This window comes from Ascaphus truei, chromosome 1, assembly GCF_040206685.1.
Source record: "Ascaphus truei isolate aAscTru1 chromosome 1, aAscTru1.hap1, whole genome shotgun sequence".
Taxonomy (NCBI): domain Eukaryota; kingdom Metazoa; phylum Chordata; class Amphibia; order Anura; family Ascaphidae; genus Ascaphus; species Ascaphus truei.
In genome coordinates, this window is record NC_134483.1 from 143,292,765 (window position 1) to 143,312,525 (window position 19,761).

The 19,761-nt window shown below is 42.8% G+C and overlaps 1 protein-coding gene across 1 annotated transcript; it reads right to left on the reverse strand.

Moving 5' to 3' along the window:
* Positions 1-17,372: 17,372 nt before the first annotated feature.
* LOC142488334 (uncharacterized) lies at positions 17,373-18,385 on the reverse strand. Its single transcript, XM_075588754.1, is given in 2 exon segments — positions 17,373-17,923; positions 17,926-18,385. Coding segments are annotated over 2 exon segments (1,011 nt in total).
* Positions 18,386-19,761: the final 1,376 nt, after the last annotated feature.

Genomic DNA, 19,761 nt, shown 5'->3' on the forward strand with positions numbered 1-19,761 from the left:
ATGCACTAAGCGGCGAAAAGTCACTTTTTGCCCGTTTCTCGCAAAAAATGCTTACTACGATTCAGTAAGCCCTGAGAAGCTGGCGAAAAGCGAAAAAATTGGCATTTTTTGGGCGTGAACTTTTTTTCGGCAGAGGCGCGGAGAAAAAACGCTTTTCGTCGCTACTCGCCAGGTTTTCAAACACGCTCAATTCTAGTAACCCCAAGCAGCTTTTCACCGCTACTCGCCTCACTAGTATTGAGATTTTCCCGCAAATCCATCCCGCTGCAAAAAGTTGGCAAGTTGGTGGGGAGAAGTATCGGCAAGGGTGGTGGGACAGCACTTAGAAAAAATCAGGCCTTTTTCCGGCATTGGATTGTTGCCGGGGGTCCCGGAGCTGATATCCATTAATACCAGCACAGCCCACTTCATTACCGTAGCGGCTAACCACTAAGGCAATGAAGGGTATAACCACCCATGCCAGACTTATTGTGGGTAGCGGTGGTGGGTGAAGGGGGTATTTGGCCCTTGCTGAGTGTTTAGGCCTTGCGGGGGGGTTGCAGGTGAACTTAGCCCCTTCATTACCTTAGCGGTTAATATCACTATGGTAATGAAGGGGTTAACCCCTCCCGCTGCCCACCCTCAAGGCCTAAACACCCATACTTTGGTCTAATACCCCTTCACCCACCTCCGCTACCCACAATAAAAACATTAGACACTACAGCCCCACTACCCACCTCCTAGGCCCCCAATAAACATTACTATATATAATACAGTACCCACCCAGCTCCTGTGCCCCCAACAACCCCTATACCCCCCTAACATACAGTACATATATTATTTTTTGGGGATGCAGAGGAATGATACTATAGGCCGGCGGCCGGCGGTGGCCCTAGGGTGTTCCACACGGGTGCCGGGGGTCCCCGCTTGCCTGCAGTACCAATTCTGTGCCACAAAAAAAATAGTTAAAAAATAAATCAATACTTATAAATAAATACCCCCCCCCCCACCCCATAGACTATAGAAATGGGCAAAATTGCTATTATCCACATATGGATAATAATGCATTTGACCATTTCAAATACATTTATCACAATAAATAAAATAAATACATCTTGCACTCACCCTTGCAAAGCTGCCACACAATGAAGGCTGTCCTCATCCTCATCACCGTTCATGTCCCGTTCTGATGCTGCATACATACACAAGAATAAAAAGAGCCAATCTAACGTCCCCTAACCCCTTAATTACCTTAGCGGTTAGTTACCGCTATAGTAATTAAGGGTTTAACCCATCCTCCCACACCACTCCTTCAGGTGGCATAAACACCCTCCCCCACTACACACCCGTGAGGTACCCACCCATGAGGCCTAACCACCCTCACCCACTACCTAACCGGGAGGCCTAACCATCCACCCTTGGGGACATAAACCACTACCCACAAGAAAAACAATACAGAGAACATCCCCACAATAAAAATTACTATATTTAATAAACAAAACATAACCCACCCACCCCCTGTGGCCCTCATAAAAACATGATTTATTCTTTTACATACAAGGTTAATACCCCAGAGCTACGGTAGTCCCCGGTCTGCAGGTGGTACCCATGGGTAACCGTGGGTCCGCAGGTAGTCTCCAGAGGTCCCCGCAGATCTAAGGTACCAACCCTGTATGCAAAAAAAATAAACATGTCATATACATTTAAATAAATAATACCCCCCCACACACACCAAACACATACGGTACAGTAATGGGCAAAATAACTATTATCCAGAAATGGATAATAGATTATTTATCCATTATTAAACCCAACATTAGCATGCATAAATAAAGTTAATCAATACAGTTCTACTTACTATAGCAAATATGGTGGCCATCCTACTCTTGAAACTGCAAGTTCCCTCTGTCCTCCGTTGCCAGAAAAATACATAGAAAATACATTCTAATATCCCCTAACCTCTTAATCACCTTAGCGGTTAATAACCGCAAAAGTAATTGAGGGGTAAACCCTCACCCACAACCCACCCACAAAGCCTAACCACCATCCCCAGGCAAGTACCCTGTGGTGGTAGTGGGGTTAATCAGGACATTAATAAAGGTATTATTGTGACGATAGCTTCCACAGGCTTATTAATATTACACAAAAATAATTGGGTTTGAACTGAACGAGGCTTAAGATATAATAAATTGTATTTATTCCTTAGAATAAAGGTGAACACAACAGATAATGCAGTAACAAACAAGAAGTACACTTACATTGGGGTTGGGGAATGAGAAGTATGATGTAGCATTTCTCTCAGCAGTCAGGAAATCATTCAGGTGAGATCAGGTTACCATATCAGCAAACGAAAACGAATGAAGACTTTGCATGAAGACCAAAAATGAAGACAAAGGATATATGGGTGGACAGCAGTTTATAAACCTTTTGTCCCCCTATCTGGACCATTAAGCACCGGTGATTGGTTTTCAATTACTGTACCTCCAGCCAATCTTTAACATGGGAACCCATTTCAACACATGCCCCCCTGCTAGCTGGCACAGGCGCAGTAGAATTCTGGGGTCTCATTTCTGTAGCCCCACATATGCAAATGGAATGCCAGCCATTCTACCCATTTGGCTTTATGGCAGGAAAACCTTTGTTGGAAGGTGTTAACTGAAACACTTAAGAACTGCGCTGGTTTGGGTCTCAAGTAAACAGTGAGGGTGACAAAACCCTTTGAACAATACTTAAGCCCTAGACATTGGGTCGTCTCCTAGGGCCATCTGCTACTTTATGGCCAAAAAGAATTTCCTCTGGAACTTATCCATATCTTAAAATACAATATAAAGCATAAAACATATACGTATTAAAATATCCGTTTCTGTTGGGTCTGGCAGGTCCAAACTTCCCAGTTCACATTGCCAGAACTGGGACACCATATGGTCCAAAAAGCGACTTGCTACGACTTAAGGAACCGGAGTTACACAAATGCACATTAAATCATTTTAATACAAAAATCTCCACTGAAAAAGAAATCTCAGCTTTTCACTAAATCCCCATTGAAAACAACGGGCAGCTCCGCCATAGACTTTCAATGGCAAATCGCCGCCATTGAAGTCAATGGGGTTTTTCTGCCATTGAAGTCTATGGGAAAAGTCCCGAACTTCAAGGGGGTCCATAATACGTCGGGTTGGTCCAAGCGGGTCAAGGATGGTTCTGCAGCGATGCCGGAGCAGTGGATACAGATACCCCAAACCCTGATCCGCTGGGCCCTCCTGAACCGGAGCTATGGAATACCAAAATTCAGTTTTTTCCACTTAGTCATTTTTCAGAGCCGTTTTCGCCGCCGCCGGCAAAGCCTATGGCACGACCCGCTCTATCTGGTTCGACCCTTATCGGGGGTCCAGGATTCGGGGACCAGGTTGTGGTCGAGTGGGGGGAAGCCTAGGAACTAGGGGCAAAAAGAATTTTATTTCTAGGTGCCCTAGAACTGTTTATTCCCACATCAATTAACTTTGACCTTGACTCAAGTGATTGTAACTCTTTTTAGACATTGTATCCGCTTTGTGGTTTGTGGTCTGGACGGCAGCCAACTTCTTCTTGAAAAGGTTACCTCGAGGCATTTCCATTGAAGTCAATGGGCCCATTGGCTTTCAATGGGAAACCGCCGCTCTCCCTCTCGGACGCCACCTGCTGGTCTTTACAGGAAACAGGACTAAAACAGCACATTCTGCCATTGGAATGCATTGAGCCCTAATGGCGGCCAATGGGGACCTGCAAAATGGTGCCTGAAAAGGCGGGAAAACTACACAAAGAGCTATAATCATTAAAGAACTTTTAACCCTTGTGCTCCTGGATGGATTCTAGTGTGTGTGTGATGCAGACACTGATTAACACCGACATTACCATGGAACAGGGGAACAGAGGGAAATACATTTACAGGTCATAACAAGGGTTAAATCACATTTCTGGACCTCAGTCCAGTTAACCCCTTGTCTCCCTGGTGCGGTCAGGGGTGGCCAAATGGGGTGCAACCCCTTTAATACCGGGACACCCCCTTTCTCCCTCTACAATTATGCTTGGCTGATTAACCCCAACTTGCATTGGGAGTGAAGGGGTTAAAAGTATCTGCATTACCCTGATGTATTTGCCCCTGTCCCAGCCTTCTTATCCCCATTTTACAGCCTGTTCCCTGGCTGCAGTAATAGAATTGCATACAAACTGTGCTATTAGCTTTTCAGGCATAAGATGGCATTGTGAGCGCTGAAGCCAGCGCTCATTGAAGAAGCGTGGCTGTATAAGGGAGGTCAGTTTGAAGCATAGGTATCCATTTTCAAGTACTCGACCTCGTAACCGCAAGCTCAATTGAATAAGTGGCCTGTGGTTAGATTTGAAGTGGTTTTTCGACAGAATGTATCCGTGCCTTGTTAGCACGCGTAACTTGAAAGGAGGAAAGTCTATTGCCGTGGGAAGTCAGTCAATTGACGTAAGAACTACTGTAGTGCCAACGATTATTCTAAAACAAATCAGGGGCAATCACCAAAAAGACCCAGGTACACCAAGACCCAGGTACTCCAAGACGAAGTGCCAGTGTGCGTGAAACGCGTAGAGGAGGAGGCTGTGCTGCAGCCTGCTGTTTCCATTGTGTGTTATCAATAAAGCTTTGATGTTCAACTTCGGACTCTGACGTCATTGGGCTGTTCGCTGTCGCTCCGGATTCACCCTTCCCTTCTTGTCGGTGATAAACCCAGATTTTCCAAGGCAAGTTTAAGGCAAGTGTTAGAATACTCATTGGCGCACCTGTAGGTAAACCTAGAATCCTCCAAGAGAGCCTTTCAATTAAGCAGGCTAACTTGCGAACGGAGACAGCTAGCACTCTAATTTTTGGAGTGCAAGTCCAAGTAAATAAACCATGCACCCACATATCAAATGTATTAAAGTGGCATAAGCAGAACACATTGTTTTAATAAACTGTCATATACTGTTAGTTTCAAATGTACAGTCAGAGAGAAACGTTTTCTGCAAGCCCTGGAAAAATACTCCAGTATGGTAATATGCTACGGGTGAAGGAGTTCAGGTATTTTCCTCCCTACACTTCAAAGTGGCACTGCTAAGTGGGAGCCTCTAAGTCTGTTGAAGTGCCGGGTTGAAAAGCCTCAGAGATTCCAATTGTGAAAATGGCCGGGAAGTTGCTGAGTGCCACATCCCGGGACTCAGCATGAGCCATTGACACCTTGGGACCAAACCCTAGACTGAGGGTCACCAAGCTGTGGGTGAACCCCCGGTATGTTAAACCGCATATGTGTCAGGCTGACACATGCACTTTACCAACCGGAAAGCTCTTTTTGCCCAGTCTGCAAACTTCTGGCAAATCGGGGATTGGTGGGTTAAATGTTCCCATGGAGGGGATTGGGCAGGCATGTTAGAAATAGGTCTGTGAACCCTATAAACCTGCCTGCCGAGCTATCCCCTGTGTGATTCATGACATATCCAAACTTTGCATAAGATTCTCTTCGAACACAGTGGTAGCAGTTCCAGGACGCAAGTGGTTAACAACATCGCAACTAAGGATTTACCCCAAACTCAGGAATTCGTTATCCCTGGTGACTCCCGAGTGAATTCTAATAAACTTCTACGGAATTCCTTCATTTGGCGGAGATATTGGATTGTCAACTTGCGATCTAGCCAAACGGACTTTAAGTCAGAGACTACATTCCTTGCACTTTCGTTCAAAGGACAATTTATTTTATTTCCCCATCCCAGTAAGTGTTGTATTAAGTGTATTCAGAGGTTGTTGTGTGTTTGTCTATCAAGGAAAAAAATGACAATTTATTTTGCCTCCTTGTTGCGTTCAATCGAGAATCCCAAAAATATAAAAATGTTGATAAGTACTGGTCTACCGTGACATACCCCCACTCTTCACCCATTCATTTGTACAGTGGCTTCATTATATATATATATATATATATATATATACAGTATATATATATATATATATATATATATATATATATATATATATATATATATATATATATAGGCATGATTAACAAATATACAAATAAATGGTTAAGGATTAGCAAAAAAACACAAATAAAAACAGCACATATCCATATCAAATCACATATCATCGCAAATAAAACCAGCACATTGCATCTCAAATTAAAATCAGCACATAGCAAAATAAAATAAATCTCATCTCCCAAAAAAAACACAGCACCTAGCCAAAAAAAAAAATATACCAAAATGGCAATCAAATAATTGATTTGTACACTGTGTACATGATGCAATTAATCTGTGCATCATGTAACACTATGCCATATCAATGTTCAAAATAAAAGAAACAATTACAAACAAGAAATAATGCCATCCAAACAATCAAATAAAAACAAAGCAAGAACTAAACAGAAAAACATTACCATCAATCAATTAATTAAATCCAAAATAAATTACAATCAAATCCAAATCAATTACACAGTTCACTATTAAATTCCTAAAAACAAAACATTGCGAAAACATTTCAACTTCAAAGTAACCACTATCAGCCAAAATCTAACTACCAAAAATAATCTACTATTAATAACCTGAAATTAAACATTGCAAACACCACCAAAAATTACATCTAAATAAATAAAAATTACATTACACACATTTCTAAACAAAGCAGCCAAATACATTTAAATAGTTCAAAACAAGCCAGCCAAACATTTGCAAAATATCAATTTATTATCCCTGTATGTATCTTCATACATACATACATACATACATACATACATACTGTCACGGTGGACACAACTTATCAACACATTTATATTTTTGGGTACTCGATTGAACAGAACAAGGAGAAAAATAAATTGTGATTTATTTCCTGGGTTGACAAACACATGACATCTGCAGAATACACTTTAAACCACACTTACTGAGATAAGGGAATGAAATAGATTGTCCTTTGCATGCAAGTGCAAGAAATGCAGTCCTGGTTTAAAGGTCCTGTGGCTAGATCGGGTCCTGTGGCTAGGGCTTGCCGACCTAATAATTCAGCCACCTCAAAGAATTTCGTAGAAATTCGTTAGAATTCGTTCGGGAGTCAACAGGGCTAACATATTCCGAAATTTGGTGTAAATCGTTAGTTGCTTTGTTATTAACCCGTGCCTTCTGGAACGGCTGCCACTGTGCTGGAACAAAGTCTTGCGTAAAGCAACCCCCATTGTGAGAACTTTTAACCCACCAATAGACGTGTTGTCCGCAGTTTGAAAAACCGGGCAAAACGGCTTTCCGGTTTGCAAAGCACATGTGTCGGCTTGGCACCTCGACAACTTAGCATATGTGGGATACACCCTCTTGCTGGAGCCTCTTAGTCTGAGGTTTGGCCCAAAGGTGTCAATGGTCCGAGACCTTCTCAGGAGTCCGGCCATGTATACATTTTAATGCGCTGGGGTCTTTCATCCCTGACACTTCTATAGACTGAGGGTCGCCGGCTCAGCGGCATTCCCTTGAAGTGCCAGGGAGGGAATACCCTCAACTTATTCACCCCTGACACATTTGCATGCCAGAGGATTTTTCCCGGGCTTATAGAAACAGTTCCTGCCCATACAGTTTAAATACACAGTTTACACACTTTAATAAAAAATTATGTTCTGGGTGTATTTTTACTGTAATTCTTTCATGTAAAGTTATGTTGTGTTTTATTACATGTGCACACCAAAAACCAGGGAGCTGGGTGCTTCCGTTATCGATTTAGCTTTCCTAATTGAAATGACGGCTTGAGGGAACCAAGTTCCCCGAATTCTCCGATCAATTGACACAGTTCCCACATCAATTTACTGGCCTCTTTTCAAGTTAGAAAGTTAACTGAGGAACGGTTACATTCTATCGGTAAACCTAACCGCAAACCACTTATCTAATTGACTTGTGGTTACAGGATTCAAACAGCCTGCTAACCGCAGCGATGCTTCTTCAATGAGCGCTTGCAGTTTGCTCACTACTCCACCTTGTGTCACAACAGGAGTATAGCAGGCAATACATTTTCTTTTAGTGCAGCGGGCAGGGAATGGCCTGCAAATGGGGGGTAAAAAGGCTGGGACAGGGCAAACACAGCAATGCATGGCAAATACGTTTAACCTCTTCATTCCCAATGCGAGGGGAGGATGACCAGCCGGGTATAACACCTTTATTTAGGCCTGATCACCTCCATACTCGTCACACATACATACTGTAGTGCCCACGGTTATTCTAACACAAACCAGTGGCAATCACCAAAAAGACCCAGGTACACCCAGGTACATGCTGGATACATGCCTTAAACTTGCCTTAAACTAGACCCAGCATTTCTGCATTGATTAATGGCCATCAGATTAACAGCGGGGGTCCCTGACAGTCCCATTCAAACTGAATGGGACAGCCAGGGAACCCTGCTGTGTTAATCCTATTGGTCATTAGTCAATGCAGAAATGCCTTACATTTGCCTTAAACTAGCCAGGTTACACCCAGCACATAATCAGAATGTAATCGGGCTAGTTTAAGGCAAGCTTTAGAATACTCGTGGTCTCGTCTGTACATACATACATACATACATACAAGGGCAAAAAATGAGCATAAAAACAATTAAATTACATTCCAAATAAACATACAAAACATGCATACATTATCTGTATATATATGTATATCTATAGAGACATACTGTACATACAAACATGGACAAGAAATGTACATACAAAACAATTCAATTACATCAAAAATTAAAATACAATACAACCATTGAGTGTCCCATGTATGTATGTATATCCATAGGGACATACATACATACATACAGGGGCATTAAATGACATAAAAAAAAATATCACATTAAAAATAAAAATTATAAACCTGTAAAAATTACATAAAATATATTTCTTTAGTTTCCTTACCTCTAGATGAACTAACTCATGAACTAACTCGGGAGCCGCATGCTCTCAAACTAATTCACGCACAGGAACAGGTAACCATAAAAAAAACCCCAAGTGTTTCTTTAATTTTGTAATCCATACTGTCACAGGGTCTTCTGGGTCTTCATCTTCTGTCTTCTTCTGGGGTCTTCTTAGGTCTTCTTACCTTCTGCCGCCACGCCCTGGTACTCTTCTTCCTCGAGGAGGCCAGTCCTCTTCGGCGTCTGGCTCAAAAATTAGACGACATAGGCTTTTATAGGCATATAATGTCACATTTTCGTCATATGTTTCCCACGGTGCTGATTGGGCTGTGAAAACCATGTGATTTTGCAAAAAAAAAAAAAAAATGATGACATCATTTAAAGGAAATGAAGCCAGCCAATCAGAATGGCTGTGCTTCATTTCCCTTTAAGATGACGTCATCAATAGAAAGATTGCCACCATCACATGGTATGGGTGCCAATCAAAGCGTGGGAACTAAATCCCAACTCTGATTGGCTGTAGTAGACCAATCAGATTGGGGATTTTATTTCCACGCTCTGATAGGCTCAAGTACCATGTGACGGCCTTTGGATGACATCACATCCTGTCACCCCCAAGCCTCTGTCACATGGTCTACTTCAGTCCTTGCCGGCACTTCTCCACAGCAACTTGCCAGGATGGATTTGCAGGAAAAACTCAATTCTAGAGTGAGGATCAGCTGTTAAAAGCTGCTCGGGGCTACTAGAATTGAGCGTGTTTCAAAAAGTGTTGATGAGTGCCGAAAAGTGGCTTATCGCCACGCATCTTCCTATAACATTATTTCGTCAAAAAAACCCCGATTTTTTTGTTTTTGGCAGGTTCTCGGCGCTTATTGAATCACTGAGACATTTTTGGCATAAAGACCAGATTTCTGCCGGTCCTGTGATGTCTGCCAGCGAGTGGGTAAGGTGGGCGCTCGTGTGAGGGCACCCCTGAACTCATTACCGGTTATAGGAGAACCCTTCCAGAGATTAGCCTTGGACCTTGTGGGACCCCTCATGATTCCCAGCTGGTCTGGGAAGAGCTACATGCTCACGGTGGTGGACTTTGCCACCCGGTACCCTGAGGCAGTAGCGCTTGCCACCATTGATGCGAGAGCAGTAGTAAGGCATTATTAACCATTTTCACAAGGGTAGGTTTCCCTAGCGAGATCCTAACCGATCAGGGGTCGCAATTCATGAGTTAATTGCTACAGTGTCTCTGGGATGCGTGAGGGGTGAAGCACCAGCACAAGACCCCTTACCACCCCCAAACCAACGGAGTATTTGAGAAGCAGATGCTGCAAACCTTTATAGAGGCAGAGGGCAAAGACGGGGAGATTCACCTGCAGCACTTGCTGTTTGCGTACCGAATGGTACTGCATGAATCTACAGGCTTTTCTCCCTTTGAGCTGCTATATGGTTGCAGGGTACGGGGACCTCTGGACCTATTCTGTGAGGGATGGGAAGGGGAGACTACCAATACTGATGCCTCTGTGCTTCAGTATGTGGTAGATCTAAGGGACCGGATAGAGATGCTCATGGGGTTGGTACAGGACAACCTTATGGATGCTCAGACCAAGCAGAAGACTTGGTATGATCAGAATGCCCATAGCAGTGAGTTCATTCCAGGACAGCACGTACTTGTTCTCAAACCTACTCGGGAGAACATATTAATGGCTGCCTAGGCGGGATCATATCCGGTACTCCGAAAGATTAACAAGTGCAACTACGTTATACAGGTAGATACTGAGGCAGAGAGAAATAAGACCTATCAAATCAACATGCTTAAAGAGTATGTGGCACCGAAAGTGGCATCGGTGCTGGCCATTTGTAGCCCACCGATGGGGGATACAGCAAGCAGTGCTCTGCCAGATCTCTTAGGGGAGGCTAGGAAAGAGGGTACTCAGGGAGCTGGTTGAGATAGGGTCTCAGTTGAGTGCCAAGCAGAGAGAAGAAGCCAGAGCTATGCTAGAACAGTATAGGGTTCTGTTCACGGACAAGCCGGGCAGAACACATATCAAAGATCACCCCGTGCTCACAGGTGATCTGCGCCCTCTGCATAAGCATGCTTACAGAGTATCAACAGAGATTAAGGGAGAGGGAGGTAGAAGAGATGCTGGCCCTTGGGGTAATTGTACCATCCCAGAGCCCTTGGGCTTGTCCTGTAGTCCTGGTACCTAAGAAGGATGGAACCACCAGGTTCAGTGTGGACTACCGATTGCTCAACGCAGGGACGGTGTCGGATGCTTATCCAAGGCCCCGCATGGATGAGTTGCTGAATGGGGGCAAAGAATCTGACCATTATGGATCTCAGTAAACTTACTATTACTGGCAGATCCCATTGACCCAGGAGGCTAGGGAGAAGTCGGCATTCATTACCCCGAGTGGCCTCTATGAATTCTTAGTGATGCCATTCGGGATGAAGAATGCAATGGCTACCTTCCAATGCCTGGTCAATCGGTTACTGGAGGGTATGCAGGTGTTTTCAAGGGCATACCTGGACGACATTGAAGTGTTTAGCAATTTGTGGGACACACATTTAGTTCATGTTGCTGCGGTGCTTGCCAGAATCAGGGAAGCGGGACACACACTGAAACCCACCAAGTGCCTAGTAGGGATGGCAGAGGTACTGTACTTAGGGCATAGGGTGGGTGGCAGGCACCTCAATCCAGAGCTAGCCAAAGTTGAAGCAATAGTGATGTGGCCCGTTCCCAAGACCAAGAAGCAGGTTATAGCTTTTCTAGGCACCGCAGGCTACTACAGAAAGTTTGTCCCTCAGTACAGGGCCGTAGCAAAACCTCTGACTGACTTTATCCAAAAGCGACTGTCTGTGCTGGTAGTCTGGTCTCCTGCCTGTGAAGTCTCCTTCCAGGCACTGAACTCTGGTCTGGCAGTACCCCTATACGAGCTGCACCAAACTACTCCAAAAAGTTTTTGGTGCAGAACGAAGCCTCGGACTATGGCATCGGCGCTGTACTCAGCAAAGTGGGGGATGAGGGCAGAGAACACCCAGAGGTTTATCTGAGCCACAAGCTGCTGCCCAGAGAGGTGGCTTATGCCAACATTGAGAAGGAGCATTTGGCGATCGTGTGGGCTCTGAGAAAAACGTTAGCCCTATCTCTACGGACGCCCATTCACTGTAATCACGGACCACAACCCGTTAAGTTGTCTTCAAAGGGTGTCCGGGTAATATGCCAAGTTACTACATTAGAGTCTTGCTTTGCAGGAATTTGACTTCTTCATCCAGCACAAGAAGTGCAGTGAGCATGGCAATGCAGATGGCCTTTCCCGCCAGGACAATCCTTGTGAACTGATTTCTTCAAGAGCTGCCAGGCCAGCCCAAACACCGGATGGGGTGGTCGGGCCAGAACCTGCGCTTTGAGTTGAGGGAGGTGGGGCGGTGAAAGAGTTAACCAGGCTAATAATAAAGGTATTATGCCCGGCTAGTTAACCCTAAACTGTGGTGGGACAGAAGGGGTTAAAATGTATTGACACCATGATCCCAGGTTTCCCCCTACACTACCTTTATTGTCCCTGTTTTGCAGCTGAGAAGCTAGCTACAGTTAAATGAATGAATGAAAAATGTGCTAACTGTATTTGCGACACAAGGGGGAGCTTCTAGTGCTGTGCCAAGCGCTGATTGATGAAGCGTGCCTTCGAGTAGGTAGCTGTATTAAAGATAGGTATCAGTTTTCAGACCACAGACGTTGAAACCGCAAACTCAATTGAATAAAGTGGGCTGCAGTTTAGCTGAAGTACCTTCTTGCTACAAATGTATCCTGCTGTCTCGTTATCCCCTTAAGCTGAATTGGTGGTGCGAGTCTGCGGTTTGCAATCAAAGCCAGGATGGATACATTTTAAGCCAGCTTGTAACCCAGACCGATTATATGTCAAACCGCAACCCACATGACAGAGCCCCTTCAATTAAGTGGATAACTTGCGCTAGAAAAGAGCTAGCACTCTAATTGAGTGCAGCTAGTTATTAAAGTATCATGAACATACACATACATTTTATAATTGTTGCATATGCAGAACATATACATATATATACATATATATATATATATATATATATATATATATATATATATATATATATTGTGACAGAGTCACTGACTCAGTAGGCTGGAACAGTGAATGGAGAGACGCTGCAGCCAGTACACAGAGCATTAATCTCCTCTGAGAGAGAAAGCACAGCTGAAGACTGATTAAACAGGGGCTGAACTCATCAGTGAAACAAGTGCTTTAAAAAGCAGGAAGTTGCTCACACAAGGAGAGCTTGTTTTTCCCCAGGAGGCTGCAGAGACTTCTCCCGGTTAGGAAGCCCTAGCTGTTGCTCTGGTCCCCCAGTCCTGTGAGGAGCTTTGCTGCTGGGACCAGCTGGGACCCCAACCCAGGATAAAGATAAAGATTGCTGCGAGCTGGACACAGCCTGCTCCCCGGAACCGGTGTTCCTGCTTGCTATTGGAGCTGCATTACAGATAAGACTTTGTTATGATACTTATTTGTTATACTTTGTAGAGCACATGTTTTGGGCATAACCAGATTAGCTGGCTGCCATGTTAGTAAGGGCTCAAGAAGTGAGTTAGTTTCCTAACGGGAATAGGCTTTATTTTCTAGAATGTAGTTTCTTAAAAGGACAGTGCACCCGTACTTTATTTTGGTTGTGGCTAATAAAACACTACAGTTTAAAATTTCCCATCGTGTCTAGCGTCTTGCTGACCCCGCCGCGTGGCCGTCTTGCCACAACATATATATATATATATATATATATATATATAAATATATATTTAACTTGTTTATTAATGACCTTGAGGTTGGGATCGAGAGCAAAGTCTCCATCTTTGCTGATGATACTAAATTGTGTAAGATAATAGAATCAGAGCAGGATGTAATTTCTCTTCAGAAGGGCTTGGAGAGACTGGAAACGTGGGCAGGTAAATGGCAAATGAGGTTTAATACAGATAAATGTAAGGTTATGCATTTGGGATGCAAGAATAAAAAGGTGACTTACAAATTAAATGGAGATATATTGGGGGAATCCTTGATGGAGAAGGATTTAGGAGTTCTTGTAGACAGCAGGCTTAGCAATAGTGCCCAATGTCATGCAGTAGCTGCAAAGGCAAACAAGATCTTATCTTGCATCAAACGGGCAATGGATGGAAGGGAAGTAAACATAATTATGCCCCTTTACAAAGCATTAGTAAGACCACACCTTGAATATGGAGTACAATTTTGGGCACCAATCCTTAGAAAAGACATTATGGAACTAGAGAGAGTGCAGAGAAGAGCCACCAAATGAATAAAGGGGATGGACATTCTAACTTATGAGGAGAGGCTAGCTAAATTAGATTTATTTACATTAGAAAAGAGGCGTCTAAGAGGGGATATGATAACTATATACAAGTATATTCAGGGACAATACAAGGCGCTTTCAAAATAACTATTCATCCCACGGGCAGTACAAAGGACTCGGGGCCATCCCTTAAGGTTAGAGGAAAGGAAATTTCACCAGCAACAAAGGAAAGGGTTCTTTACAGTAAGGGCAGTTAAAATGTGGAATTCATTACCCATGGAGACTGTGATGGCAGATACAATAGATTTGTTCAAAAATAGGTTGGACATCTTTTTAGATGGGAAAGGTATACAGGGATATACCAAATAAGTATACATGGGAAGGATGTTGATCCAGGGATTAGTCCGACTGCCAATTCTTGGAGTCAGGAAGGAATTAATTTTTCCCCTTAATGGGGTTTTTTGTTTGCCTTCCTCTGGATCAACAGATATAGAATAAAGTATCTGTTGTCTAAATTTAGCATAGGTTGAACTTGATGGACGTACGTCTTTTTTCAACCTCATCTACTATGTAAATATGTAACTATGTAATATACTAGCTGAGAGACCCGGCGTTGCCCGGGATGTGAAGTGTGAATAAGTATGTGTAAATGTTGTATTTGAAAGTTGTAATGTCATGTGAATGTTATGTAATATTATTGAAAATTGTGTTTGTAAAGCAACAGCAGTAGAAAGAACATGTATATGAGGGCAATTTAGCGAAGTGTATGTTATTTGTTACGGTTGTTAGTTTATAAAATTTTATTATTGGAAAGGCTTGTTGAAATATGGTTATGTCCATTGTTGAGAGTAGTGTATTTAATGTCATGTTGAAGTGTGTGTTGGGAAAATTGTTGTTAAGAAAAGATGAGTGCAGTTCATTGAGTGTGTTTGTGGTTTGTTTAAGTTGGTATGACAATATTGATAGGTGATGGAAATTTACCAAAGTGTATGTTCATTGTAAGGCTTGTTTGTAAACCACATTTTTGGTTGTTCCATTTGGAGCAAAGATGTACAATTGTTGGGGGGATCCAACTCTAGAGCACGCAACATATAACTGGCCGTGGGAGAAACATGGTGATTGTAAGTTGATACCAGTGCACTTGATGGACTGTCCTTGTGCTTTGTTAATGGTGATAGCATAAGCTCGTTTGATGGGGAACTGTAGCCGTTTGAAAGTAAAAGGCATGTCTGTTGGAATGAGTGGAATGCGGGGGATGAAGACATCTTGGCCTTTGGCGTTGCCAGTTAAGATAGTAGCTTCAATTAGGTTGGCCATCAATGTTTTGATGCACAGTCTGGTTCCATTACAAAGGTTAGGTGTGTGTAGGTTTCGAAGTAGCATGATGGGTGATCCAACTTTCAGCCGAAGGTGATGTGGTGGCATTCCCGATGGTTCCAGGGAGTGTAGGAATTCTGGTGGATAGTTGACGGCTTCATCGGTATCCACAACTGTATCGATTGAGTTGTATTGAGTAATTGTGTTTGGAAGAATGTCTTGAATCTGATGATTTAGGTCATTGACAGAAGTATTTTTGGCAGCAAGGATGGCTCTTTCACAGAGCCACTGGTAGTTTGTGAAATTCTGTAAGAGATTTGGATAGACGTGATGTATGAGATCTTCAAGTGATGTCATCATGTTACAAAAATTTGTTGGAAAAGCAATTTCACCTGATGTCAAGTCAGTAGGTAAAGTACCTTCACCAATTTGAAGAAGGGTGTGTGCAAAAAGTTGTTCATTTGAGTTGCCGAGAAGTTGGACTCGCATATTGGTTGTTAATGGGAAATTTTTGACATGTCGCCATAAAATAGAGGATTTGAGGCATGCATGAAGTTCGTCTGCTGGTGTGGATCGTGGTATGACTGGAAGTGTTTGTCTGAAATCACCAGCTAAAAGAATGACAGCGCCACCCATTATTTGTTTATTGTTACGCAAGTCTTGCAAGGTTCTATTAAGGGCTTCAAGTGATTTTTTATGCGCCATGGTACATTCATCCCAAACAATAAGTTTGCAAATTTGAAGAACAAGTGCTTGGCCAGATGTTTTTGTAATATTACAGGTTGGGTTTTCTTCATGAGCAATGTTTAGCGGTAATTTAAGAGCTGAGTGCACAGTTCTTCCTCCATCCATAAGTGTGGCTGCAATGCCAGATGATGCTAGTGCAAGTGCAACATGATTGTGCATTCTTATTTCTGCAAGGAGTAAATTTATTAGAAATGTTTTGCCTGTTCCACCTGGAGCATCAAGAAACAGTATTGCACCTTGTCCGTTGTTGATGTGCTCCATGATGTTTTCATAGGTGTTAAGTTGTTGTGCAATTAACATTGGTTTTCTTGTTGCAATATATTGTTGTAGAACTGAAATATTGTATTGTTTCTCTCGCATAAGGTCTGTATTGAGTACATCGTGATGATGACGTTGTGAAGCTTGTAGACCTAATTGAAGTAGTGTTTTGTTATTGATAGAGAGACATGTATCTTCTAACAATATGAGTACCTCGTTGAAAATCTCTGGTGAAAACTGAAAATTGAGTGATGGATTGTCTCTCTGTGCTTTGTGAAGTATATCTTCACTCATGGTTTCTCGATATGTGGCCCATAGAGTGTTGGGGTTGGATGGGTTGCAGGTGGTAAGGATAATGGCAAAAAGGTTGCGAATTTTGCCTGGCAATGACTGTAATGCAGCTTCAGCTAATGTACTATTCCAGTGTTGTTCATCCTCTAGTAATCCAAGCTTTTGGCAAGCTTCTCGATAAGTTTCACACACTTGACCGTTGACAGTTTTAAGAGCGTCAAATGAAATTGGGCCTGGAACCGTATGAAGTAGCATTCTGAGAAAGAAGCATTCAGCGTTGTTTGGGTGAACTGTGTAGACACGCCCTAAGGCTTCACTTGCAAGGGCGTCTGTTCCTGGAACAGCTATGCCCTGCTTTCTTTTATTGAAGTGTTTTGTGGATTCATTCCAAGTGTAATATCGTGGAGTTTCTGGATAAAGCAATGTCCTTGCAAAAGAGTCGTGTCGACATAATTGAAAGAAGGCAGTTAAAGTAGTGTTTTGTGGTTGAGCAGCAACTGCCTCTGTGTTGTGAGGTGTGAAGTATACTCTCAGTCCATCTTCTAAATGAACAGTGAGGTGAACAAGGGTTGGGTGTCATTCGTGAATGGGAAAAGCAAAAATCCTCCAAATGGCTTCATTACTACTTATATATCTTCCCAGCTGGTAGAGTGTAACTTCGTCCCGGATGTGTTCATTTGTGATTCCAAAAATGGCCATGTCGCTTCCCTTGTTGACATACTTGCAAATGTATTTAATTGATTTCACCGAATTACAGTATTCGACATTAATGTGTGCGTTATAAATTTTAGTTAGAAGTGGACAATATGGAACAACCCATTTGTTGTCGACTTGGATGTGTTTGTTGCCTCGAATAGTAATTTTGGCTGTGTATCCACCGTCTGTGGGAGCGCGTCTTCGATATTGAGGATATCCATCATCTCCAGTTTGTGTGTCTGCAATGAATGGTTTAGGGAATTTTTTTGTGCATTTCCCGTATTTCATACATGGTGCATGAATATTAATGTTTCCACATGGGCCATGAATCATATTTTTTGTGACTATTGCAAATAGTATTGGGTCTTCTTCTGGATTAGGCAACTCTGCTGAGATAACGTTATCAATGTCTATGGAATGTATTTTTCTTTCAGCAATATAAGAATATGAGCATGTGGAAGACCTCTTTTCTGCCACTCTATTGAGTACATCCAGCATCGTGTTTGTCCAAAGATATAACTCTTAGTGATGATGTGAATTAATGTGATTAGTTTTTGGCGAAATACTCTGGCGATTAAGTCGTGTCGATCGCTGTGTGCCTGTCCATCCTCAAGTTCTTGTTTTATTTCTGGCCAAGCTGGATTACATGTAAATGTAATAAAAAAGTCTGGTCGTCCATATGCTCGAACATATGCCATAGCGTCTTGAGCATATTCGTGCATGTGTCGAGGACTTCCTGTGAATGTTGCTGGTAGAATGTACATTTTGCCTATGTTGTCAACGTTACCATCGTTGCCAACAGCATCCCTGAGATGTATGTATTGATCAACGCGAAGTTGTTTTTGATGTAAACGTATGTATAGAAGACGCTCACTTTCAATTTTAGCATACATGTAAACAATAAACTGATGAAAGAGTTGGCGACAATGTAGAATGTGGTTTTGCGATGCATCTCGGATCATTAATCAGTAAGCGTAGAAGTCCATAGCGGAGACAGTTTTCTTTGTGTTTGCCTTTGAAGTTGGGTCTACTTGCATGATGTTGAAGTGATAGCCATCGTCACCGTTCCAAAGTATGAGAGGGTATTGAAGTGTATCATATGAGCGATGTGTTTCACAAATGCGTGTGAGTGAATGACCGCGCCGCTGAAGAATGATGTCCCGTGTATTAAATTGTTCCCCCGCTATAACAATAGCGACTTCATTGATTTGAGGAGCATTAAAGCGACGTTCATGTTGACCCACTGGTGTTTTGTCCGCTCTGATAATGACTTGATAGTCATCAGTTGGCATGCGTTCAAGTGATGTTTTGAATGTGTTAATGAGATGGTTGTGTTCATGTAACATCCTTTGTAAGGATATGACAATATCACATCTTGTATCGGGTATCCAATGGCATCGTTGATCAGCTTGTTGTTGTTCATCACCCATGAAGTATATTTGCAAGAATTGTGGATCTTGTTCTGGTAATGGGAGCAGAGAGCCGGCCCTGTGGTAAACTTGACCTTGTACTTTGAAAGTACTTTTAAATCCGATTTGTTCCACGATAGATGTAGCACCAAAGGATGTCATTTGGAAACAGGAGTTGTATTTGCGTATGTTTTGTAGGAAATGTTTAGATTCTGAAGTTGTTCCTGACATGTATGAAAGAAGTGGATTTGGGGGTGAGTGTAGAGGTGGTAGCTGCACTTTGCCATTGCTGAAGCACATTCCAGCTGATTCCTTGCGGAATTTCTTTGCTTGACAGTAGCGACATATAGTGTCAATGTGGCCAATGTTGACATTTGGATGTTGCTGGTATAGTATGTGTGGATTATATAGAAAAGCGGCGCGTAGCAAAGTGTAATGTGTTAATGTAGTATGTGTGTGTTGTTGTTGTTGTTGTACTGTCTCTGTAGTTGTGTTTTGTTGTGCCCTTGATGTGCGCCATTTTGTTCTGTCTTTATGAAGGCATGTTTCATGTTGTTCTGGAGTCTCCGTGGCTCTCGATGTTGTAGCTCGCACTCGCATTTTAGCCAGCCGTGTTTGATGTTGTTCTGGTGTCTCTGTGGCTCGTGATGTTGTAGCACGTTGTTGTTGTTTTGCAAGGCGTGCCGCATGCTGTTCTGTAGTCTCTGCAGCGCGTGATCTTGTAGCACGTTGTTGGTCTTTTGCAAGACGTGCCTCATGCTGTTGTGTAGTCTCTTTGGCTCGTGATCTTGTAGTACGTTGTTGTTGTTTAGCAAGGCGTGGGTCATGCTGTTGTGGAGTCTGAGCGGCTGTTGATGTAG